The 26,971-nt window shown below is 46.1% G+C and overlaps 1 protein-coding gene across 1 annotated transcript; it reads right to left on the bottom strand.

Moving 5' to 3' along the window:
* Positions 1 to 22,377: 22,377 nt before the first annotated feature.
* On the bottom strand, positions 22,378 to 25,400 carry HOXA1 (homeobox A1). The gene is made up of 2 exons (XM_042044472.1): positions 24,244 to 25,400; positions 22,378 to 23,812 (listed from the first exon to the last, which is right to left on the bottom strand). Exons 1-2 carry the CDS (start codon positions 24,860 to 24,862, stop codon positions 23,457 to 23,459), a joined length of 975 nt encoding a protein of 324 aa, XP_041900406.1. The 5' UTR covers positions 24,863 to 25,400; the 3' UTR covers positions 22,378 to 23,456.
* Between the last annotated feature and the right edge of the window lie 1,571 nt (positions 25,401 to 26,971).

Raw genomic sequence — 26,971 nt, 5'->3', positions numbered from 1 at the left:
ACGTGACAAGACAGGTATTACTGTGGTAAGGTCATCTGATATCTAGAAGTGCCTCATTATTCCCTTCAGTGATTAGCTACAATTACTGCTTTAACCCAAGTATTTAAGGCCATAACTAAGTGTTTCAAATATTCATCACAGGATACCTTATGAGTGGGAGAAGTGTTCATGGAGTGTCTCCAGAGCAGCAGCAATCCCAGAGACAGCGCTCCAAAAAGTGTTGGGACCCCAAGTGTGTTCCTAAGACACAACCAAACGCTCACAAGACAAAGGGTAGGCAGACTGTATCTTGCCTGTGCTGGTTGCAAGTGCTATCAGAGATAAGAAGGATCCATGTGCAAGACCACCCTTGACTCACCTTTCTTGCCCTAATCACTCCAGGCAGGGCTGATAGGATAGTTGGAGCCCAGAGACTGACCCAAAGCACTCAAAACGTCTCCCAGAGGGGATGCCCCAGAAGCACCTGTATATGCAGGCTGGGTTGGCCCCAAGGACATCATGTTGCCCCTCTCTGGTAACACAGGTACACCTGGCTTCAAAGTTACTGCAGTTTCTGTATTTCAGTTAGGAATTTATAATTAGATTTAATATTAGGTCATCTTGTTTGTTAAGCCAATGTAGTCTTATCCTAATAAAGCCTCCTCAACCAGTTCAGGACCAAGAAAAGTTTTTGTTCCTGATGCCTGAAAACAGCAAGTTGCAGGAATTACAACCAATAAAAGATTACATGATCCTTTGTTCCTCAAGTTGGGGTAAATTAGGTAACTCACTGAATTCCAATTCTTTGCATCCTTGAGGTGACACCATTTATGATGCGCAATGGACAACGGGGAGTTCCCTCCAAGAAAGAATCCTTACCAAGAAGGTAAGCAGAGATGAAGGATGCAGGGCTGGCACTGGTGCAGTAGGAATGCTGATTGTTGAGGTGAAGGCAGGACAGACCCAGGGTTTAACATTTCTCAGTAAATACAAATTACATCCAGGATCAAATTAATGTTGCCTCCCTCCCTTTCACCCTGCCCAACCAAAGTCAAACGCTGGTGAAGGGGAGAATACATCCTGATCTTTGAGTTCAAAGGCAGGACACACATTTCATTGCAGTTCTGTGGGAGATGGAAGTAATACCTGCAAAAAGTAGTAAACAAGAACAGCCAGACTTTCACTGGGGGAAAGGCAGTTTTACAGGCGCATTGCCAATCAAAACCTCTCTCCCACTGTGGCTCAGTGGCCCCAGTATTTGCTCTGCCTTCCACAGAGCATTCAACATGACAAGCTAATAACCACAGCTGGCACTGCCGCTGGCAAAGTCAGCAGTTACCTCGAGCAGATGACTGATAGAAATGGGCAAGATAGCTTTTGCATTACCTACCAGCAGAGCCCTGGAAAGTCAAGTAAGGGGATGTGGCAGATGTCCCACCCCAGTGGCACAGGAGTAGCAAGCCTTGCTCTCCAGGACTCGCCTCCATTCCAGCCCTTCTTTTGTCCTTCCCCATCCAGCAGCAGGATGAGCCCAGTCCTCCAACTTTGGGACTGCAAAATTCAATTCTGCTAGCACTGCTGAAAGCTTTGAGTTGGCCCTGCAGACAACACAGCTCACTGCAAGACAATGAGTTGACAATTTTGTTTCTTGTGGTACAATGAAACTTATTTAAATAAAATTCTGATTAAGACAGAAAGGCATGGACTCGATTCACAGCAGGGAAAGCTGAAAACTGCTTGCTGCACGCCGTTAAATTACCAATTTCTACCATATTATTTTTAAAGCAGTGTGCTGTTTCTTTGAACTGGGAACAACACGGCATGCACATCATTTGGGGTAATGTCTATGCTAGGTCAATTTGTTCATTTGATGCTATTGAGCCCAAAGTAAGAAACATGGGGGATTTTTTTCCTCTCCAGTTGAGGAGTGTCTATTGCTATGTGGAAGTCAATGACCCTATGGTAGCAAAAGATCTGTCTTGACATGCAAATGGTAAATCAAAGTGGTCCACCCCACCATAAGGATCATGCAGCTTTTACCAGTCATTGTCCTATGCCAGGAGTGCATCAATGAGGTAAAAGAAATTTTGTAGCTCTCTCATCTGTTCTGCACATTTAAGTCATAACTGCTATAGGGCACAGTTAGAATTTGCAGATCATTGCTTTCTGTCTTAGTTACAGAGGACCTGTTACACATACCAGGCACAGCTGGCTACAGTTCAATTAGCCAAACATTAAAATACCCTATAACAATGCACCAAAACTTTAATTCAATGCTGAGTGTCAATAATTTGATTCATTTTAACCATATTTCCTTCTAAATCTTAATCACCTAATCACTGATCGACTTTTCCATTGCCTGGCTGTGACTATTCTCATATTAGGCCATGCAGCTATGCTGTAGCTGATCATTTCAGATGGTTTCCATTTCCTCCTGGTATAAGCATGTGAGCAATCCTGAAGCAAATACTCAAATGTACTTCACGTGGATAGTTGTATCTAGAAACAGGAACACAAGAACTTCCACAGAAAATGGCTATAAATAGACCCAGATAAAGAAAATGCAGTTACAAGAATTCACATTTGTTTATCCTTTGAGCTTTTTTCCTAGATATTCTTGAAAGAAATGTTTGATCTCCCATCAGCTAGCCTAGCTGTGAGTTTGGGGCATCATATCAGCTTGTACCACTTGAGAATATGGTTCTTTTTGTACCGTCTATATTTAGCTATGGCAGGACATCACAGAAACATGTCCAATACAAATCAGAGGAATATGTCATATGTATTATCCACCATAACTGTTGTGTTTGTTTTCACTACCCAGACAGAGAATTAATTGCATTGATTTTTAGGGATCTGCATTTTAGATGAGGGTGAACTGCACAACACAGATGAGTTTGCATGATTGTGAGAATAAGCACTCAACCATTTTAGAGCATCTCTGAAAATAATCTCTGGCCTCCTGTAAAGACAAAAGCTTATAGATGTAGCTCTTTTCTGCAAGAATTTTCAGTGAAACCAACTTCCTTCAGCAGTGCCCTGTTTTAAGGGATCCAGCTATGTTAGCAACGTTCCCTTCCTCTGCAGAGGGGGCAGTGATAGCCCACTTTCACTGTTCAGCTGCAATTCCATATTAGGCTGTGATGGAGAGCAGTCAGCCCTGTCAGCTGCAGCCAGGATAAGCTTTCATGTTTAAATCCTGTTAGATCATTCAGCAGTTATACTCAGGGCTGCCTAAATAGCACAGATAACATGCCTGACAAGTCTAAGGCAGGTAAATTAAGAAGTGCTGTGCCGAAACTGTTCCCACTTATTGGGGTTTTTTTCACTGGATTTCCGGGAATATCTGTACCTCCTTTCCCTTGTGCATGGCATTGTTAAGCGTCTGTGCTCCCACCCACCCCCCCCCCCCAACCCTTTTCTCAAACAATATTACACAGCTGTGAGTGCAAAATACCATTTATTCCACACCATCGGTGCTCAGGTAGCATGCAGATGAGTGTCCATCACTACCTGGGGAGTCCTCTTTTCGTCATTAAAATGTCCCTCCTCTTACGTAAGAGAGCAGACAGATGGAGGGATGAGAACAAAAAGTTGATCCAGGAAAGCAGAGAGGATGAGGTAAAGAAGGCAGGTGAGCTTGCCAATTCATTAGTCTATTAGCCCAGAGGCCAGTAGGGCATTGCAAAGCCTCCAGGCCCTACTAGACACCTGGATGCAGGCCAGTACTTAATGAGAAAAATTTCTTTCAGCTGACTGTGCTGTGGCTTTTTCTCTTCACCACGTGCATCAGTATAGTAGCAGCAGTAGATACGAGCAGATTATTTCAACTTCAGTTATCTAGTTTCTGTGGCCAAGTATTTGGCCATGTGCTTGCTGTACCTGGACTTTCTTTACGGTCATCTGAGACCCCTGGACTGGCTGAAGGGTGCTTAGTTTCCAAAGCATGGCATAATCAAATTCATTCAACTCAGTATGTGTAAGGCTTACTGAATTCTTTATTATAGCAGTCCTTCTGTGGGGCCCTGAAGTTTTAAGTGACTCAGCTATGTACTAAGCTGATATGTCACTCCTGAGACTTGTATTAGTATAATAAGCCATTGGAGAGATTATTCATTGTATGTAATTAAGATGTTGGTTAACCGTGACATCCAGAATGAGCATTAGAGCAAAGACACTTTGCTAAATCTGTTGCAGTATTCCAAGTCATCAAGATATCAGTTTGATTGACAGATCAGATAATCTCTTTAGTAATCCTCTGAATTCTAAACACAGAAACCCGTAACTCATTATCAGATAAGAATATGTTGTGTTTATACTCTAAAGGATGGAGGACAGCATTTCATTTGTCTGGGTTTATCCAGTCAGTGAATAAGGTTCTTAGAGCACCTCTGTTTCAAAATAAAGTTTAACTTTAGTAAGATCAGGCAGAACAATGACTTGTTCTTGCAGAGGTTCTGCTTGTTGATTTTTTTTACAAGGCACTAACGATGTAATAAAGATTAATTAGTGTAAGTTATAGTGTCTGAAATGTATACATTCAAGCTGTTAAATGTGTCAACGGAGATCCATTATGACAACAACAGGCATTTTATTCTCAATAGGGATTGCTCTATTTGCCAGTATGAGACTGTTTTCTTTATTAAGACAAAACAAGTGAGAAGAGTCCAGATTTGAATACAGCTGAAATAAGACCCTTGCTTTACACAGCATGATAAGCCTTGATTTTATAAACATTATTACTTTGCTTTCATTACATATTCCTGCTGGTGTTATTTTACGGCATCAGCTCTTTTACCAGCTTTTATTTGGCACCATATTAAATCAAGCCATCAGAATATGCTTAGCACCTCATAGCTTAAAAAACCCCAAAATCAACGTGGTGATTCATGAAGGACAAGTACTTGAAATTCAAATAGAATCTGTGTATCCATATAAATATCTGCCCAGATCTAGATGACCCATCAGACAAAAAAGATTAAAGCTCACTGAATTTCTGCCACCAGTAACACACAGGGAGGGAAATGTTGTGGCTAACAGCACCTTTGTATGCTTGGACATCCCAAAGCCCTGTTAAGCAGGCATCCACACTCACTATTGGATCAGAGAGAAGTGGTTATCAGTGTAAAGCCCAAATCCAGCCATGTCTGTGGATCCCTATTGGCAATTGAGATACACTCCTGCCATCTCCTCATTCAACCATCACTTTAAAGTGTTAGAAGATTTAAACTGATTTTAAGGCCATTATCAAGATATTTTAAAATAAATATGAAATGCAACAGTAAGATATTTGCTGCAAACTTACTGCTTAAATGCAGCAAACACTAGTAGCAAATGCATTGCTTGGATCATTTTGAGTGCATAAGGCAGTTATTAAAATTCAGGGCTTGATCTGATTTCCAAAAAGACCATCAGTTATATGGGATGGGCAAGTCCTCACTAGGCTGAGATGAGTCCATCTGAAGGCATTTCCAAGTCCCCCACAGCACTCTGGTCCCAGTGTGGCATTCAGCCAAATGGAAAAGACAGTGCTTCTCCAGTTCCCAGGCTGTCACTAGAGGGTTTGCCTCTGTTTGTGTTTCTCAAAGGAGTACTTTTCCCATGTACACTTAGAAATTGTTTCTCACCACTGTTTTACAAACTTGAGATTTTACATAGGATTCTTCTGTGCACGGCATTTCTTGAATTTTGTGCATCTGGGGTAGGACATTAGCCTTTACAAAAGAACATTCAGATGTCAAAACTAGATATCATTTTCTCTGAGGCATCTCTGCTTGCTTGCTTGCTTGCTTGTTTTTAAGTTGTAGTCTGTAAGAAGGTTCACTGTCTCACTCTTCTGTGATTCAAAGTTTGATCAAAGAATTTTCCTCCAGATTTCAGCAGAAGAAAAACATCTTTTATGAGCTGAGATCAAGCATCAAAGTTTTCAGCCCTAAAGGAGCTTGGGAGAAATTTGTAAGTATTTGAAATTGAGGGGTAAAAAAGAATTCATGCCACGAGTGACTTCCCTGGCACCTGGAGAAATGCTGCTTCTGCCTTTGCCCTTGCCATGGCCTCCAGTTAAAACAAATTTCAACTTTTTCAGAGCAGCATGAGCAGGGCTCAAGGCTAAGTCTTCCACTCACTTTTTGCTGGCTTTCTGCTAGCAGTCTCATTCAGGTTCACCTTAATACAGCAAAAGGAAAGTGAGGAGGGAGAAGTGGAAATGGGAAAGATCTTTCCTTCCTCTCCTAAATTTAAATGAATGACTGTGCTGAATCTCCAACACAAAAAATGCTCACCTCATCCACTCTGATGGACAACTCGTAGTCCTAGCAGATTTTTCAGGCAACTTGAGGGTTGCATACCTTGTGCAGAGTGTGTCAGAAGTCTTTTTCTCTTGCAGTTGTACTGGCACAGAGCTGGGCTCAGCTGCCACCTAAGATTCAGCTGTGCCTGAAGAAGCAGGATACCTGTTCTTAGCTTTTCTTTAATCCAGAAATCCAGATAAATGCCTGTGCTTGGCTTCATACCTCTGGGACAGAATCACAAGTGCATGCGACATCAGAGCCTAAGCAAATCAGTAATATCAAGTAGCACACACACCAAAAACTACCAGTGCTGTCAGGGATTGAAATATTAGCGGACTATGCCTCAAGAGAGCCATGAAAACATGAAACATTGTCCATGTATCACTGACTCTGATCTGCTTGTTTGATTAAGATCTCAAGATTAAAGTTGAATAAGGAGGAAACCCTTTCTACAAAACCTTCGCCTTCTCAGAAACAAAGGTATCATTGAGCCCAGTGTGTAATAAAATCATAATTTCCTGAAATAACACAAAGTGTCAGGGCAACCCAGCCCTCAGGAGCACAGACAGCTACACTGACAGAGCAGGCAACTTTTGTAGATGAGGTGAAGGTTCACATGATCTTGGCCAGTTCTGAGCCTTCAGTCACAGCTCCTGCTGATGAGCCCACAGACCCAGAGTGCTGCCCAAGTGCCAGTGTCTGGGTTTGCTTTCTGTAAATGAAAACCAGTAGCAATTACTACTCTGCTGTTGATCAGTATCCCATTTGTGGAAGGTGTTGAAAAATGAACTAAAGACCCTTTGCTTTATAGGTTTGACTTTGGAATTAAGACTAAGCTATCATAAGGTTTCCTACATTGGAGTCTGATGTCTGTGATTTAACAGATCTAAACTACAGCTTCATGTTACTTTCCATACGTTAATCATTTCTAGAGTTCAAAATATGTTCATTTTCTTAATATGAATCCCTTAATGTGCTGTATGAACATGTATTTACTGAAGATCCCATCTGTGCTTTGGCATATTTATAATTAGATGCACAGTTTATCAGTCAGTTACAGAAGATTTTTTTTTGTAAACTAATCACTGCCACAATTTGAAACTATATATTAAAATGCTTCAATTATATGTCCTTTGCTATGAATGAACCTTTTCCTAGTAACAGCATTGCACCTGAAGTGATTAAATAGATGTGGAGCTTATAATCACAGCAGAAATTGAATTCTCAGTTAACAATTTCAAAGTCCTATTGATGAAAATTCCCACTGATTACAATTCCTATTGATTGAAAGTGATTTTAATCAGTTCAGTTGTTTTTTTAGAGGATTGACCACAAAATAAATACTCTTTTCCCATATGAGAATATTTGCATTACTGGGAGCCATTCAGGGATGAAGCTTAAAATTCAGTGTTGGTTTACTTTGTCTAGCTGTCTCCTCTGAAGGGAAAAACAACTCTTCTCTTGAAGACTTTCAGCACCATAATTTTAAGTGCATGAGGATATCCATCTCCAATGGATAAGACATCAGAAAATTTTTAAAAGTCCATTTCTGAGACTACCAAACAGCTCAGCCAGAGCAAACATCTGCCTGCTTGGATTCTTAAACACTGAGCAAGCACAAGAATCAGCTATAAAAGAAAAAAGCTTCTGGTTTATCAAATGTAAAACCCAAATCCTTAATATCACTACATAACAAGTAAGCTTTCTAAAAGACTAGATATTATGCACCTGTAGCATTTCTCATTGTTCTTTTTTTCTGAGATATATAAACCTTATATCTATGACAAAAATAACCATTGGTGTGGGATAACCAACATGGGCCATTCAGATTACTTCAGCCTTCAGAGGGATTGCGGTCTAGGATTTCTCAAATCTCGTACCAGTGGCAGCCTTAGCCAGACCAGCTCTCTATTTGTGGTTCCACCCCACAGTGGTTATTGGTATTTCACCACAAATTTTACTGACCTAAAGGTGTATTTCAGTGTGGAGAGTATAAGCTAGTGACTCTGAAAGCATCATTGCGACGTTGCACAAACCAAACAGCTGCCTGGGTGAGGACTGTGAGAAAACCCAGTGACTGGCTCCATTTTGGAGATAAAAATTTCACCCCAGGAGTGGAGTTACTGCCACCAGCCTGCTTATTCAGGGATGCATGGCAATGAGCTTTACAAAAACTCTTAGAGAGCCAGCACGGAAGTCTCCATCTGAGCAAAAATTCAGTTGCAAGTCCATCAGATCTGGCCTCTGGAGTATAATACCATAATACATGGTAACATATCTGAGTCAATACTGTTCTAAACCACACCACCTTTCTAATTTTCACATGATACATAAGAGCATAATCAAGTCAGAAATTCTGTTGCAGTAGGGAGTACTCATTTTCTCTCACTGTCATGTGTAGTGTGGACAGGCTTACAAAAAATGCCTGTAATTGGAGCCGTGAACACCTGAACTTCAACAGAGGGCAATTGTCAAAATACTGTGAGTTCATCTTCAGATCAAATATCCTCAATGGTTCCTTTGCACAGTAAAATACCTTTGTTTAGGCATTAGAGTGCACAAGTCTTCCTAGAAGGATCTTGGTTAAGATAAGCTGATGTCCTGTCTTTTAATCTTTTAGGACCCTGACTTTGTACATTGTTATTTACTGTCAACTCCAGAATTCTGCAGTATTGCAACCTCATCCTAGTGTCTAACATTAGGTGGGAGATGTGCTTTGCCTCCCTTGGCACTGTAATGCTCTTCCTGAGGACAAAAGGTGTTCTCTGTCAGTGGAGGACATTGCCAAGTTTTCTGATAAATCAGATTGACTAAAGATTTTTTTTCTTTTTTTAAATTAAAATAATAATAATAATAATAAAGATAATTAAAACCATTTGAATAGTGTGATAGATAAATTATCTGAGAAACCACAACATACAGAAAAGATTCAGGACCCAGAGTCTGGCAATTTCTTTAAAATTTCACGCAAGTCGACATGACAAACAGATGGCATGGTTAGGAAAATCTAGAAGGCAAAATATAGCCCCCATGTCACTTTAATGATGCCTCTGCTTATCACAGCCTATATTTTAAATCAACTCACAAAGTATTTTTCTAAATCATAAAACTCTCTTGAGCTCTATTTTCTAAAGACAAACTGGTCTGTAAAGATGCATCAGTCAAGCAGAAGATTAATTCCTGTTGTACCAAGTTGTTGTTTTTGGCACAGAAGTCAATATTTATAAGACAGAAAGCAGCTGCAGCTCGCAAGTTAGCATAGTGCATAAATCTTTGCAGCAGGTTATAGCAAGATGATGATACTATCCACAGGTAACACGATGGAAGCACTGCCACAACAGAGCCTTCCTAATGGTGGTCATCCATTTAGCAGTGTGAGCCACGCTAATGAGGTCACACTGATTCACTTCATGTCATTTCCCCTTTGGAAGCAATCAGCACAAATATAAACCAGTAATACATTAGAAGAGGTCACCCAGCGCAGTAGCTCTGTAAAGAGTGAGCTGTTTGTATAGGACTCTGAGCCAGATCCAAGCCTGCCTGGAGCAATAGGACGTGTGGCTACTGACAACAGAGCCTGGGAAGCAGATTAACCCCCCGTCCCCATGAAAGCTGGCTGAGGTAAAGCGCTGCTCTCAGCTTTGCCTGTGGTGCAGCTCTTCATCCCCCCTCTCTCATCACCCCTCCACATCGGTGGTGGGGGTCGCGCGAAGGGCAGGGGGTTAACTCTCAATTTTCCTTCTGCTGATTGAAGCTTTTGCCTCCTGCCTGGTGATGCTGGATGGCAGCTTTGGGGCAGCAGAGGGACAGGGGCACAGCACTGCCAGGAGTTGTGGCAGATGTGGTCCTACCTCCCTCGCAGGGGGACAAGAGTCTTGTCATTTGACAGACGTACTGACCTCTTTCCCCATCACTCCGCCTCTCTTGCTTGACACACTAGCAATGAGATACCACTCTCCCTTTCCTCCACAACAGAGATCTGGTGTGGTCGGCAACAGGGTCAGGGCACATTGGATAATGCCTGATCAACCAACCAGGCAAGCCCCAGCAATCCCCAGCCTTGCCTTCCATATCTTCAGCCCAACAATCATTCCCTTCCACGGCACATGATGAGCTCTGCAGTGGAGAGGCTAGTAGAGCTGATCTAATTCTTTATGTGCAAGGTTATACGGGTTCTCCATATCTCTGTCAGCCCTTTTCCCAGTGCTGAAATTGAGGATATCAGATCCCTTGCCACAGTATTATCTCTGAAACTAGAAGTGAAGGAAGTTCAGCCTATCAGTCTGCTTGGTTATTTTTCCCCCTTCTTGAGAAGGCTGCCATGCCAAAATTTTGGGTTCCTGGCACTTTTCACAGGAGTGCAGCTACTCCCTTACAAGGCCACATGCAGTTTCAAGCCCACGGCTCTCTCTCTAGCTACTGCTGCACTAGGTCAGACATTTCCAATCTCACTTGACCAAATTATATGTGGTTGTAGGCAAAGACGTTTGAAGTTTAATGTTGAATAGATGCAGATTGAGCCCACATGGGAGGGAAATACAGTAGATATGTGGAACCCCATTATAACAATTTATCAGTGTACATTCTGCATGCTTTATAAATTTCACTAGCGTGATCATCTATTTCATTCCTAGAAGAGAAAAAGCTGTATTAATTTCTTGAAATAGGCAGCAGAAAGAGATTGACTTGAAATAAACAAAATAGTTGAAATTAAATTTTCTTGGCAAGATTTGCTTGTGTTGTTCGTCAAATAAATGTACGTTATGTCTTGCACTGTTACTCAGCTGTGATCCTGTAATGTGTTCTCTGCATCCTGTCAGACATATGATCCTTTGTCCCATAATAGACCCAACTATCTCACAACCAGCTGAGCTCAGGGTCATCCCAGGGTCAGGCTGGTTAAAGATGGCTGTCAGTTCTCTGCCTGACTCACAGACGAACTTTAAATCACCTTTATCTTACTTGTGCTGATGCTTTCCAGCCATCACTGTAGCAGGAGCTGTATCATCTATGTACAATGTAGGGAAATGTCTTACAGCATCCCTGAAAATTTCTCTGTGGATCTGCAATGTGCAGTGCACTCAATATAAAGAAAGTGCAGCTCTATGCATAATGTGAAATGGGAGCTACTTCAAATACCTTTATGCAAGGTAGTTAACAATATGGTTCTCATCCATCTTGCAAATGAAAACAATAATTCAGGGGGTGAAATATCACCCTTCAGATCAGAAATATAATTATTACTTAGCCTGAAATTTCCAGCAAAAAGAGTATTTGCATAGGAAGGACAGATAATCTGGGAAATGCATCACCTAAAGTTTTTATTGTGATAAATACCTCTCTTCAGCTTCTGCAGCTATACAACTTCTTAATGTTTGACACTAGTCTCCAAGGTATAGAAGAAAGACAGGCCTTAATTGTAAATTTACACATGCTTTATTACCAGTGCAATGGCATAAACACATTTAACAGGATTGTCATTCCAGTTAATTATTCTGATTCTGACATGTACCTATCTCATCTAAAATTGATAGTGTCTTTTGACCACTTAGTAGCATCACAATGTGTTTTGTCTTTCTAAGGCTAAGCATGTTAGGGGCCAGAGAATGGCAGGAGAAAAGAGTCCCTGCATATTAAGTAAACACCAACACATCAACAGCCAAACCTCCCTTTAAGAAAACTGTAAATAGCTGAACCCCAGCACATGTTCTGCATTTCTATGTCTGTTCCAGCCACAGCACACCTGCCCCAGGCAAAGACAATAATCTCCATTATGCCTAATAGTAAACAACACTGTTCCAGCCCCTCAGAAACTCTTGGCCTTGCTCACAATGTGTAGTACCCAGCACCCAAGCAGATGGTAACACTTATTAAAGATATTAAAGCAGAAGAAAAGACAGCAGAAAAGGAGGCAACTATTACAGAACACATTGTGACAAGGGAAAAAACAATTTCCATGTTTTCCCTGCAGCAGAAGTCTGAGTCTGTGAATTCCAGACTGAAGAAATTGGGGCAAGACATGAAATCAGCAAACAACAAACAAGCATCCAATGACAATAAAACACCACCTTTACCCTCAGCAGAGTTATCAATGCTCAGATCAAAGCCTCACTTTCAAACCTCACACTGAGAAGGAAACTGTACAGACTCTTTTCCTTCCCACACACCCCAGTATAAACCTGGCAGGGCATTCCAGAAAGGAGATGGAAGTACATATATCTTATAGTCACACTTGGGTGACAAGGGAAATATTAGGAAGGAAGGAAGGAAGGAAGGAAGGAAGGAAGGAAGGAAGGAAGGAAGGAAGGAAGGAAGGAAGGAAGGAAGGAAGGAAGGAAGGAAGGAAGGAATCTTCTGTGAAAAATGTCTTAAAAAAATCTTTAAGTCATTCATTTTCTATCATGATATCCACACGCCTTTTAAAGAAAAGCAAGCTTTTATGCTCCTTCAAAAGCATAAAACCATGGGTGATGGTAGCTGAGCTAAAGAGTGCAAAAACCTGGAAGAAAAAACCTTGAGGAATTAAAAATGCATTAAAGAATAGCAATCCTGTTGATGGTCATGTAAAGTGTAACTTGAAATGCCTCTCTATGTAATATAGAATTTCACACTGCTTGGGAAAGGATGAGGTATCACCACTGAGGACTCTCCTCTCCATGTTCTGCACCTACTCCTGCCCCTACTCCTGGGCAACAGTCTCTCCTTTCAGCTACTCCACTGCTCTATAGCCAATATTCTTGGGGACAGTGGCAGCCGTGTCCAGCAGAGCCCCTCCACAGTTGTCCATCTTCCTTCCTCACACACGCTTTACCCTTTTGACCACCTTCATCCTAACCTAGACTGTAGAAATGGAAGAACTGTGCCAAAGGCTGGAGAACGTAAGCTCATGAAGTCTGGAAAACTGGAAAGGCTTGGATCACCAGTGAAGAGATGCTGAAGAGCTTGTCTCATAGCTGTGGATAAGTACCTAGGAAACATCTAGATAAAGCTTTATTCTTAATATTCTTTTAAGTAGGAGAGTACAATGGATGCAAGGAGGAATTCATTTCCTCCATTTTCCTAAAAAGAAATTTTGCAGCTCCTCAGCTTATGAGTGCATCTAGAATTCATTTTGCTGGACAAGAAAAAGCAGTATTTTTCAGTAGTGGCATTCTGGATAACCACACATACTCCTGCTCACAATTAAAGGGATGTTCTCACATGACAGCTCAAGGAATGTCCTTCAGATCCAGCTGACAGGATCTCTGGAGCAGAGCACAGTGCCTGCCTTTGGACAAACTCACATTAAGCAGGTATGTCCCAAGACAGTGCTGCTGATGGACTTCGTTCCTTTCTCCCTCTTCTTTTGAGTTCAGATAGTGTTCACCTCATGAGTAGTGTGACTTCTGGGGCTACTTCCACAGCCCTTTTTCTGAGAAACTCCCCATTGAAACTACTAGGCGTTTTTATATAGCACAAATACAGCAGGAGTTAAGCTTTTGTGATTAAAGGAAATCTTCTATTTGATGCCTGCTGGCATTTTTTTACTCTAAATATTTTACAACAATAAAAAAAAAAGTGTCCTACCCTCTGAGATGTGAACAATGCATCTTAGATTATTTAATCTTCACTTAAATGTAGATTGTTTTTTCCAAAGGCTGATATATATTCCTTGCCCTGGAGAATATTTACAGACAAACAAACCTAATTTTAAGGCTCAGGCTGGACTCCATCACTTTTAGTGCTGCTGCTCCAAACTAATATGGAATTGCACTAAACAAAATACCTGCTCTAAGGATTAAAAACGTGAAATAACGTGCCTCATTCTCATGAATCCTAAAGGACACACCTGTGCACCCTCAGATCGGTCTTCTCCTTCAACATGGACACTTCAGACATGTCAGCAGACGGGGCAGCTCTCAAAGGTGCTTCACCAAGGAAAATGGCTATTGGAATTTCCTACAGTAGTAAGAGCACCCTTCCCACCCTGAGGTTACATGCTGAGTGCAGACACCAGGGGTGCAGGTGACCCTCTACAGCTGCCTGGGGATTGCTGTCCCACGTGGCTGAACATGCGTCCTGCCCTCAAGGAAGAGGGCCAGGTTCATCTCAGCCAACACACACCTGAATGCAGTTAATATTGCTCAGCTCCTCCATTCATCTCCTGGCCAGTTTTTCGGTCTCTAAGAGGAAAGGAATTTTATGAAATGAAGATCTAAGGGCTGAAAATGTGCGTGCAAAGGAGGGGGGGTGGGGAGCATGACAAACCTTCTAGCCCATATGAAAGGTTTGTTTCTAGACCAAAGGGGAGGAGGCCTGATCCTGCTCCCGTGCGAGATAAGCAGATATCCTGCAGGCAAGCAAAGCTGGCAACAGGCTGAAATCGTGGTGAGAGTTGAAAAGCTTGTTTTTCTATATGCACAACAAACCAGAAACGTTGACAGAAAAGTAAAAGAACATCTGCTCATGCTGATCTATGAATGCTTTTCCTGGAACCATTAACCTCCCTTCTTTGTCTGTCTCTCTTTTTTTCCTAAACTGAAAATTATCATTTTAAATATTCAAGGATTTAATTTTTCTATTAATCAAATTAAATCTCCTTAGCTACTGTTAAAATACCCTGTGAGGTCCTTCGACCAAAGATTATCTGCCTCACAATTAGAACTCATTTTTAATACAACAGGCGGGAAATAGAGAACCACAGCTTTAGAATCAATATAACTATAAATTACATGGGAAAGGAAACGGTAGCATCCTAGCTTGAAACAACAGATTTATTGTCAAAGAGGATGGTATTTTATCGACAGAGTACATAAGTTTTATAAAGAAAGAGAGAGGAGACACAGAGAGAAAAATCAATGTTAACATGGGCTCACCGTTGCTTTAAATGCTGCATTTGTGGTAACTAATTTTCATTTCTTATTTTAATTTGTAAAATGTCACATTGCAAAATGTTTAGTGGCTAAAAAGTCCTGTCTGGAGTATTTTCTAAGGCAAAACTCCACTGATTTTAATGAAAAAAATCTGTAGAAGAAGGTCCCACTATGTATTCTCTATTTTATCCTGGTTAAGACTGGTTACTAAAGGACCTCCTCCATTCCCATGTTTTGAACAATATCATAGTTCAGGTTGCAGCTAAGATTTGTATTTAAACTTCAAAGATTTGCATTTATTTTGATTCCTCCCTGCAGGACAGGGTGGCAAATTTTTTTCTTTCTGATAGAAGCAAATATTTTAAATGCATCGCCTTCCCCTTCTGCAATCTGAATTCATCTGTGGTTGCTTACATACAGGATACAAAAAAAAACCTGATCTGTGATCAGATTTCTTGCTAGATTTTCACTGCTTTCAGTGCACAGTCTGCCCTGTTGTCTTCTTAGTGAAAAGCAAAGGGGAAATTTTTGCCCATTGTTGAATGTGGAGTTTGCAGTTAGGGCCTGATCTAAAGCCCAAGGTAATAGCTATGTCTTCTTTTCTTTCAGCTCCAATAAAAGTGGGAGTCACCCTGTATGGTTGACAAGGCTCAAAATACATCATGATGTTCAAAAAAGGGATTACATAGAGATTTTCTGGATTTCTAGAGTCTCTCATCTGATTTGCAATAAAACTGTCTTGTTAGAGGGTCCTCAGCAGAATTTTCAGTGGGTTTGGCTGTGCTCCTTATATACTTCACAGTATAAATGCCATTCAAACCCTGGGGTGAGAAAGATGTGATCTGAAGAGAGAAAACTTATCTTTACTGGTGGATTACCAGGCTCAATGAGGCTAATTTTTGGATTTGCAGACTTGTGGGTCTCAGGTGAGCTGAGTCTCCCTGAGCAATGAGCCACAGTAGGTTCCACTCAAAGCCAAGATATGTATCAGGTACAAGCCTCTGCTAACATTTGAATCTTTCCATTTGTGAGCCGACTTGAAAGAAGCTTGGGTAATGCCTTTTTATGTAAATCTAAGTTCTTGGGGACATACATGTTCCTATGGATATAGAAAAACACTGCATGTTTCCTGTGCAGTGGGATCTGAGCTGTGTCATTGAAGACAGGTCTTCTCAGACCCTTTTTGCCTCACCTTCTATTTCCATGATCACTGCCTTGCCTCATAGCACTCATGTCAGAAATACAGAAAATAAAATATACAGGGAGATGTAATGAACTGCAAAGCCCCATGGGGTCCTGCCTGTCTGCAATACCCACTTCTATGTCTAAACATATTGTTCATGTTAATACTGTTTGCTGGTAGGAGTGTTCCTCCAAGATAACATTTTTGTGCAGTGAAATATGCATGGCTCTCAGATGGCTCAGCTCAGATGGGATCACCTTTCAGTTTCTAGACAGTGTTATTTTTTTTACCCTTTTTTTTTTCCCATCACAGCATGAAGAACACAACACTACCCCACCAATGCCTTTTGTTTTATGACCCATCTGTCCACAGAACTATGCAGGGATGTTAAATCCACTGATAGTGCAGAGCAGTGTTGCAGTGATTTTATTTCTTCCAAAATAGACTAATCTGGTCCAAGTGTCTACTTTGCTAGGTGCTAGTGGGAATATTTTACTACTATGCTAAGAAAATAAATTGGGGTTTGGATGATATTTCCACTGCAACTGATGCTTTGTACTAGGGTTATTTGAGATAATAGACCAGTTGCAAAAGTAAAGAAAAATCTTGATTTTATTGGAACAGAAGAGTTTCAATTAAAACTGTGTAGAAATTCCCATTCTGTGACATAGCCCCTTTCATGACCTTCACCTTCCTATGAAGGCAGTAGGACGTTTGGACAAGCAGTTTTTCTCCAAGACTTCTCCAGTATGCCCCCACTGCTCCCAGAAGGGGTCTGTGATTTATACAGGTGTGCTTTGCACCTGAGGGCTCACTGGTGTGCAGAGGAGGAGGCCCCCTATTTCCACCACCAGCCTCATCCTCACCCCCATCTCTTTTCATTACTTAACAAAGCTGGTCTCCTGTGTTTTCTCTGCTCTTTATTGCTTGTCACCGAGGCTGAGTGACTGCTGAAGATGAGAAGGGATGAGGAGTGTGAAGCGGGAAGCTTCTGCTTTTGGTCTGAGCCTGACGGGGAATGATGAAAAACACATGGGCTATGAAAAAGTCCAGTCCAACTTTCTGTTTACCGAGCTCCCTAGAAACGTCAACATCTGTCACCAAGTTACCCCTAAGAGGGGCACCCCCTTGCTACAGGACCCCGATGGCAGGTCCCATCCCTCTTCCCCCAGCACGGGCTGAAGCGGAGGGGTGTTGACAGAGGGAAAGGAAGGTTATCCGGGATTTGGTGATGGCTGTATTAATAGACAAAGGACATCAGAAGCGATATCCCCGGCTCAGCGCTGCGGTGCCACCTCAGGCTCGGCCAGCCGGCCCGCAGCCTCCCTCCCGCAGAGATGGGGTGGGCGCCGGGGCATCTCTCGGGTTAGCCTGACTTTTGCCGTTCCCGCAGGCGAGTCCCGAGGGAGAGACCGGCTGAGCTGGGTGCGGAGGAGCGCGGCAGCCGGGTACCGCTCCCCCGCCGCCCCCGGGCCGGGCGCCGAGCAGAGCGGCCCGGCGGTCGTAGCCCGCTCTGTTGTTATTACAATTCACACAACGAATTTTCCTCGTATCAGTAATTTCTCGAAGATCAAATACGAGTACAGCTGCGAATGAAATCGATCCCTACAAAATACCTTAGCGAAGTGTTCAGTCAAAATAGGTATTTCCTTGGGGGTTTTTTGTTTGGGTTTGTTTTTTTTTTTTTTTAATTTATAATAGTCGATAGCATATTGCTATTTTTTGATTTTCCTTTTCTTTTCTTTTTTTCTTTTTCCCTGGCGAAGAGTTACAACCCCGCATGGGGTAGAATTAGAAACTGCATAAGTACCTTGGCAAAGCCGAGCTTATCGGATGCAAACAAGAACCGCTGCGCAGCGCCGAGACGCCAGGCGGGCATCGAGACAGGCACCGGGGCAAACACCGGGGCAGGGCGCGCACGTACCCTGGCCCTCGACCTCTCGGACACTACCTACAACTCTGGTGAGCAAAACGCTCCATGAGTCCCCACATATTCCTAATCCCTCCGCCTCCCGCTGGCTGCACCACATCTGAGACCGATGTGAACACAGGCACGAGAGTTTGTGACTGAGATTGGCTTCGTACCTCCCGCTGTCTCTCTTGTATCTGGGGTTACTTGGTTTTTTTTCTTTTTGCTACTTTTACTTACTTGAGCGGGAGAAATTTTGCAATACGCTGAGTTTGCACTTGGAAAAGTCATCAACTGGCTATCGGTTTCGTCATACTCGAGGCTGATCATTATTCGACCACATTTTTATCAGAATCAGTAGTCCCGATTTAATTTTGTGAGATATATACTTTCAAGGAAAATAGATTGGAAAGCCAAAATAACTGTAAAAGTAATAGTTGAACCATTCTCCATGTGGAATAAAGGTTTAAAATGTGTAACTGCCCTATAAAAAGTAGCAAAGAAGCATTCTCCGGACCCATTCCTGCTCGTAATAGTGAAATGCATAATCCATTTGAAGTTATATGGCAAAGAGAACTCCTTGCACGACCAAAATCAACACAGTTTGCTCCCAAATGCCTAGGCACAAGAGAAGACTTCTCTTCCCCAGAGCGCCCATTGATTTCATTGGTCTTTTCCGAGCTTGAAACAGAAGTAACTGTGACCTGTAATATTTTATGACACATAAACCATAAAAGAATAATGTTAACAATGAAAGTCGGCCAAGTAGTGTGCCTGGGGGAGAAGAGGAATGTTTGTCTTGGAAAAGGAGAAAGGGAAAAGGGAAAGAGAAAGAGGGAGAGAAAGAGAGAAAAAGTTAGCAAGGCAGACCGAAAGAAAAAAGATGGAAAGAGGGAAAAGAGGGAGGGAGGGAGGGAGGGAGGGAGGGAGAGAGGGAGGGAGAGAGGAGGGGAGAGTGGGAAGGAAGGAAGGAAGGAAGGAAGGAAGGAAGGAAGGAAGGAAGGAAGGCAGGAAGAAAGGAAGGGAGGAAGGGAGGAAGGGAGGAAGGAAGGTTGCTCAAAATACGTTACATATCTGTTTATTCCCATATTATTAATCTCATTATTTATGTAATCCTTTTTTGTGGTTACAAATTTTCTGTGATCACACAGAGCTAATTACTAAAAAAAAAAAAACGAATAGGAGATCTTGCTCCTAAGCTTATGCGGAAAACATTCCTAAACTACCCTTTCCCCCCCTCATAAAGAATGACAGCCCCGTGTTCCCGCCGGGCGCAGGGCCCGCCCGGGCCGCGGGCGGGAGCGGCCTCCCCCGGGGCCATCCCTGCGTGGCGCTGCCGCCCGGGCTCTCCCGCGGGCGGCCCCGAGCTCTGGCCCCGTTCGGACCATCCCCGGGGCCTGGCCGGGGGGTCATCGCCTTCCGTGCCCAGGGTCCCCCGGCAATTCCTGGGTAGGAGGGGGCATCGCTCCTGAAAGGCAGTTTGCCGGTAAAAAGCCGCTGAAGTCTATAGCCCAAACGTGAGCTGCCATTAGAGAGTTACTAATAAATCCCTATTAAGCATGCATTTATGCAATGATTATGTGAACTTTGTCCTTTGAAGAGTCCCAGCAATTAAAGGCGACGTCTATCGCGTTTTGCCCAGATTTCTACTCTTTTCCCATACAGGATGGAGAGGGGAGCACGGCTCCACCAGCGCCTCCAGCTGCCGGGTGCCTCTCCAGCCGTCCCTTTCCACCCACCATCACTGCTGAGGAGAAAGCCCCAAGCACCCCTCCCTTTGCCTCCGGACCCCCGCTTGAAAATGCCCGGTCCTTTGCGGGATGTTTTTTTTTTCCCCGCACTCCGGTACCTCTCGCCGGGGATACCCGCCTGAGTGTCAGATGCGGCGCGGGGGAGATGCCGAGTTTTTGCTGTCTCCACAAAACAGCGGAAAGCGGTTAAAATTTAGTAAAAATGTGCTGGGCAAAAATGAGAGGAAAGTTGCTGCTGTCGGGGAGACAGCGAGAGAGAGAGGGAGAGGGATGACTCTGTAATTGTTGCCTTTATCAAGGCTGTGAGATTAACTACTGGGATTTATTCTAAAGTGACCCATCACGGAATTCATTTCTGCTTGAACTTTCGGTGAACCTGAGATTAAAGAGGGGAGAGCAGCTAAGCAGTTTGTTGTTAGCTGCCTTTTCAACAGCCCTTTCAGACTGAGTAAATATTGATCGGTTTCAATCTGATTGCCCCAGAGGAAAACACCAAAGCATCTCAATAGCCTCCAAAAGTAAACTTTAAAGGTGAACAGCAGAAATGGCCTTAAGTATGATAGGAAGATACTAAACTCCGTTTGACATTTGAATGCTATTTGTGTTGACGGGTTTTGATGAGACGGGTTTTTTTTTTTCCCTCATTCTTCCCCCTGAGACGCTAGAGAATTTTTTTTTTTTAAATTTTAAAAGGTGTAAAAAAAAAAAATCCTTACAAGCTGCAGGGTAAATTAGTGTCTTCATTGAACGCACTCTGTGGCGGGGTTTTAGCGATATTTCTGTGGTAGAAACTATAAGATAGAGATTTTCATTTCTCTTCCCCGCACCCCTGACCCCAAAGGCTGATAGTATCGAAATAGTATTAACGCTAGCAAAATGAGACAGGATCGGGAGGTTTGGAGCGTCTTTGCTTGAAATACATTATGATTGAGGAGGAAAATATATATATATATATATATACGTATTACATATACATATGTGTGTGTGTGTGTATATGTATATATATATATATATATGTATGTGTGTATATATATATAAGCGGGGTTTGGGCTTGGAAGGAGATGGGATTCTTTGCCCGCGAATCGCTCATTGACGCACTGACAAGAGTCTCGTCTCTCGTATTTAGGCTGTAATTTATGGCCGCTCTTTCTAACACATTGAGTCAACACCGGTGGAAGCGAGTTGTAGATCCGGATTTCAGCAATGTTTAGATCCAGATTTCGATATTGAAATGCCCTCATTGGCATGTAAATGCCACTTTAACACATCCAAGACTCTGGAAGAAGGCCATCTGTTTTGCTTTGTGGCTTTACACTAATAAACAAAAGGTAAAGTATATGGCAGGCGGGGAAATGAAAGAAATAGAGGCATCGGCGGGAGCCTTTGGAGACAGCCCTGCTCCCTTGCAGATAGCTCGGCTCTTGATATGGCCGCCGCGCCTTGCAAATCAGGGTTTGTGTCTTTTGACACTAAAGTGAAGAAAATTTCGTTGACTCTCTGCCGATCCCGCAAAGCAAAGCCTGCGTGGGCAGCCCAGCCCCAGGAGAAGCCCGGTAGCACTTCCCGCAGCTGGGCCGGCTGAAGGAGATGTTAGGCGTGTTTGCGTTGTAATTCAAGTGGCATCAGTGCCTTGAGACACCCCCTGTCCAGCTGAGCATGCCTCTGCTCTGTCCTGCCACCCAGGTTCTCCCCACAGAGGCTCCTCTCCCTTCCCGACCTGCTGTTCACTTGACATTTTTTGGAATACTTACTATATTTACCTGCGAGAGCTTGCTCTTGTACACGGGGGAAAAAATAAGTAAATTAATAAAAAGAGAGGGAGGGACGGGGGAACGGGCTGGGATTAACGCCAAAAACACAGTGGGACAAAATCTCCCACCTTGGCACCCCATCAAGCGCTGGGGATAGCAGCCTGGGATGGGAGAGAGAAGACAGACAAGCTTAGTGCCCAGGCTAACTAAATGTTGAGTCCTTGGAGAGGGGCCTGCAGTGTGAGGAAAGACTGGCTGAAGAGAGCTTCTGCTTTTGAAGGGTGTTCTATTTATTTAAGTGTCAGCATCCATCCCGAGGTGAAAAGGTTAGCACTTGACCCAGGAAGTTCTCCTGTTTGTGCTTCAGAAATAGATTGGGATCATAAATTCCTCCCAGTTACAGAGAATGGAGAGAAGGGCCTTATATTTTCTAAAAATAATATTATTTTAGCATAGGAGAGGAAGAAGTTTTGTGTAAGAACTCAGATTGGGCAGCCAGAGCTCTTACCCTGACAAAACAACACAGGAGGAGTAAGGCTGTGAGACTCTCACTCCCTTTCCCCCTTGGAAAAAACCCAGTAGAAGAAAGTAAGGGAAACAAAACTGCTGAGCCCAGCCTGTGACTCAGCGCTGACGTCACGCAGAGGTAGGCAGACGAGAGCTACCTGAAAGTGGAATATATTTATTACAGACATTATAAGGACCCGTAAATCCTGCCCTGGACTCCACCACTAGTGGAATCACAGTGCCTTTCATGATTGTACAGAAAAATCAGGAGGACATTTTGCTCACACACGACAACTGATAGAACTCAGTGTACCCGCAGTACAGCAAAGCACGGTGCATCATGCAAAGGTCTGGACACCAACCACAGAAATTATACATTCATTTGGCCATTTGTCACATTCACGAGTAGTTTGAAAAGACATCGAGTCTAAAGGAAGGTTAATATGAAAATAGGAAGAGGCAAGGTCTTTTGGATGGTTGCACCCTTTAGCTGAGCATAATCCAACACAGCTTTCGGGGCAGGGGGAAAAGGAGAGGGAGCAAACACACCGGGTAAGGTTTAAAAAACCTAGTGCAATTGAAGCCTTGTTTGTCACATTTAAAGAAATAGCGCTACTTTTTTTGAGGTATCTGCTTGAGCTTAAGACATTTACTTGATACGGTCGTCTGCTTTACCAATATAAAAATGGATCCAGTTTGGCGAATGCACTCACCCTGCTTAACCTGATAATCGAAACATCATTCTAGAAAAATCTGTAAAAAGATAAATCTCTCGGACAAAGTATTTACAAGCAATGAACTCATTGACACGAACAAAGAATACATTAAATTAAGGGGATGAAAGTCCTATAAGTCGTGTAAACACTTGCAATAGTGCATCTCTTTGTGAGGTTATGTACCCTAAATAACCTGTCTTTCATTCAGGGAAGCTCGATAGAACGTCCTTACAGTGGAGGAGGGAGACGCGTGTGCCAACACAGCTCCTCCAGCAGAAAAGGAAGAGGGGGCCCGGGAAGAAAATCCCCTGGCACCAAGGCGCCGGGACCCGGCGGAGCCGGAACCTCCGGGGCCGGGCGGCGGCGGGGGGCGGCGGAGGTAGCAGGGGAGCGAGCGGCAGCTCGCCGGAACCTCTCGGCGATACCGACCGACCGAGGGACCGACACAGCGGCGGTGACGGACGCGTGCCGCGCTGGCGGGGGCGTCTCGCCGGGCGGCCGTCGGGGCGCGGCCGGTCTCAGTTGGAGGCAGCGAGAGTGTCCGAGGCGGAGGAGGCGGGCGAGGCGCTGCAGGGCGAGGAGCAGGACTTCTCCGATGACTCCTCCGCCTTCTCCTCGCAGCCCGTGGGGGTGGGGGGGGAGATGGGCAGCAGCCCCTCTTTCTCCCGTTTCTTTTGCTTCATCCGCCGGTTCTGGAACCAGATCTTCACCTGCGTCTCGTTGAGCTGGAGGGAGGCCGCGATCTCCACCCGCCTGGCCCTGGTCAGGTATTTGTTGAAATGAAACTCCTTCTCCAGCTCGGTGAGCTGCTTGGTGGTGAAGTTAGTTCTGACGGTATTGGGCTGCCCCACGAAGCCGTACTCGCCAGCCTTGCCTGCAAGGGGACATGCAGCGGTAAGTAAGTGAGCGCAAATGATTTATAGGCGATGTAATCAATATGTCCACACCGGCTAAGCGATAGGGAGAAAGAACTTCTTGGGATAAGAGGGAAACCCCGGCAGGGTGAGGGATGGAGTGCGAGGTGCTAAACCGGAGTCAGCCTCTAGTGTCAGAGGAAACTTGATAAGTGGTTTATGAATTACGAGAAATATGACCACGGAGAGGAGGAGAAGGGGGAGTCAGGAATAAGTGAGGAATAAGCGGCGCTGGCTTTCAGCTCCGCGGGCAGAGAGCCGGGAGTGCTCCCAGAGGTGCAGGCCGCCCTACCTGCTCAGCGCCCCGCGGGACACCGCGCCTCTTTCCCCGCACCCGCGGCGGAGAGAGAGAGGAGCGGCCCCCACCCCGGCCCTCCCGCCGGCCACTGACCTGTTTTGGGTGGGTTTCTTTTCACTTTCATCCAGTCGAAGGTTTGCGCCGGCGGCGAGGTCTCGGTGGAGGGGGAACGGGAGTTTTCCCGGTGGCCAGCGTGGAGGGGAGACAGGGCATGGTTGTAGGTGCCCAGGGGCAGGCTCTGCTGCTCCTGCCCGTAAGGGGGAGGCACGTACTGAGCGGGGGCTCCCGCGTAGCCCTGGTGCGGGAGCGGGTGCTGCGCAGCGGCGGAGGAGGAGATGCTCCCCGAGTACACGGCGGGGGCACAGGGAGGGAAGCCGCCGCCCAGCTCCGCGTCCTGCCCCAGGGGGTAGGGGCCGTACGCCGGTCCGAAGCCCTGCGCGCTGTAGGTCGGGCCGCAGCCGGGGTGCGCGTAGGACACCCCAAGCCCGCTGTGATGCTGGTAGGTGGCGGGCTGGGCCGGGGTGTGGTGGTGGTGGCGGTGGGGGCTGATAGGCACCCCGCGGCCCGCCAGGAAGCGGTCCTCTCCGCTGCAGCTGCCGGCGCTGACGGCGCAGGGCTGGAAAGTTGTAATCCCGTGGTCGGGGTGGTAGGCGCGGGCGGCGCAGCCCCCCGCCTCGCCGCCAAGGACGGGGTACTCGAGGAAGGAGCTCATCCTCGCCGCGTCCCTCTGTCACGCCGCCACCGGGTCTTCAGCGTCCGGCGGGGCCGCGCCAACTTTCCCACTTCCTCCATGGGGCCGGCAGGAAAATGACACGAAGGCGCCGGCAGCGGGCAGGCACGTGGGGGGCGGCAGCCAATGGCTGCGGCGCCCGCGGGGCTTCCCCGGCTCCTGTCGCTGATACAGCGCCGCGTCGGGGGCATTTAAACGCCGAGCGCTCCGACGGCGCGGCACCGCGGGGCAGGGAGGCGGTGGCAGTGGCCCCCGGGGGTGGAGGGGCGGTCCGGGCCGGGCCGGGCTGTACACACACACACACACACACGCCCGCCGCCGCAGCCCCTTGGGTCTCGTCCGCCAGCTGAGAGAGGAAGGCAGGAGAGACCCGGAGGCTGCGCCCGGCCCTCGGAGCCCACCGCCGTCCCCTCCAGGGTGAGTGCTGCTGCCAGGGTGCCCCAGCATCACCCCTGCTGTCGGCGCTGTCAGGCTTGCACGGGGCACGTCTGCCGCCCACCAACCCCCGGCCGGGGCAGCAGCGGGGGGGTGGGCATGGGGGTGGGGGGGCGTGTGGAGTGGGGAGGCGACTGGATCCACAGCACGGGGCGAGGGATGCGGCGGAGAGAGGCAGGGACAGTGCTAAGAGCATCAGCCCTTGGAACGGGAACGAGAATGGGACCGTGGATGCGGCTGGGGACTTCTGTGGGGATGGGAATGGAGATAGGGACAGGAATGAAGGTAAGGGTAAGGTGGAGAATAGGCATGGGACCGAGGATATGGATGTGGACGGGATGCGGGTAGAGATGGAGACGGTAACAGTGCCAGTGCCGAGGGATCTCGCCGGTCCTGCCTCGCCGCAGTGCCAGTGCGACGCCACGCCAAGAGTTAAAGGGGCTTGTCCAGCCGCATCACCAGGCGGCCGCGGACATTAGCATGGAAATGAGGCGCTTTTGGGACTGACGGCCATTGTGCTCTCCCAGGCTCACCGGCCACCCTCTGGCCCTCATCCCTGCTCCCCCCGCACCTCCGCTGGGCTCACCCTCGCCAGCCCAGGGTTGGGGTAGGGAAGGAGGAGCCGGGGGCAGGAGGACGAATGATTGGACGGGGGCCCGGGGGCTCCGCAGCCCATCTGCTGTGGTCCCGCGGCGCCGCTGCCGCCCGCCCGCCCTGGGACAGGGTGGGGGGACGGCTGTCCGGGGTGCCGCGGGTCGCAGCCCGAGGAGACGACCCGGGACAGGGGCAGAGGAGCAGCAGGACTCGCAGGGCCCGCCGCCCCGGCCCCTTTGTCCCTGCGCTCCGCCACCCGGGTCGGCGGTGGGGAGGGGTGGCAGATGGCCAGTGGCAGAGGCGGCCCCAGGACCCTTGGGAACCGCGCTGAGCATCGACTCCAACACACCCCTCCCCAACCCCGTGGGGAGCTGGGTCAAAAAAGTGGGTCCGTGGCCAGAGAAGGAGGGATGGCGGTGAGATATGGGTTACGACCTCATATTCGGTTTACGTATGCGGAAAAGGAAAGGGGAGGTAAAGGCCGGGCATCCGTCTGTCCCGGCGCGCCCAGCCGTCTGCCGGCAGAAAGGACGGCACCAAAAGTCTTCGAAAGAAGTTCTGCAAAACGTCAGCCTCCGAGAAAGATGGATGGAAAGTCATGTCCCCTGACACCAGCCCCAGGAGGGGCTGCCCCTTCTATTTCTGCAGGTGCCGACTCTTATGTCCCTGTGTTCTCACGCTCGGTTCTCGCTTGTTTTGAAATCCAAAAGGCTCTTCTACCCCGCCACCACTCCCTGCTCACGAATACACACACACACCCTCAAGCTCCTCCCTCCCACATGAACTACAACACTCTCCCCTAGGTGCAAAGTTCTCCTATTGCTGTTAGGTCAGCCCTTATCCCATGGCATCTGCACGGCCTCTCTACTGTCAGCCAAAACCGAAGGGCGCCTCTCTCCCCCACACTCCTATCTCGGTGCCCTCAGTATGTCTATTTGTTCTGATTTACTACAGAGGCAGGGATGGTTAAGGGCCCTCTGGAAAGGTTCCGTTTCTTAAACTGCAGGGGGGCGGAGTGGAGGACAAGAGCAACAACACCCCAGAGGCATTTATGGTATTATA

The sequence above is a fragment of the Corvus kubaryi genome, unplaced genomic scaffold, assembly GCF_017639235.1.
Source record: "Corvus kubaryi isolate FWS band 111438036 unplaced genomic scaffold, C.kubaryi_AGA036_p1.0 37398, whole genome shotgun sequence".
Taxonomy (NCBI): domain Eukaryota; kingdom Metazoa; phylum Chordata; class Aves; order Passeriformes; family Corvidae; genus Corvus; species Corvus kubaryi.
Note: the sequence above shows the minus strand (reverse complement) of the source record. Positions and strands in the feature narration are given on the sequence as shown.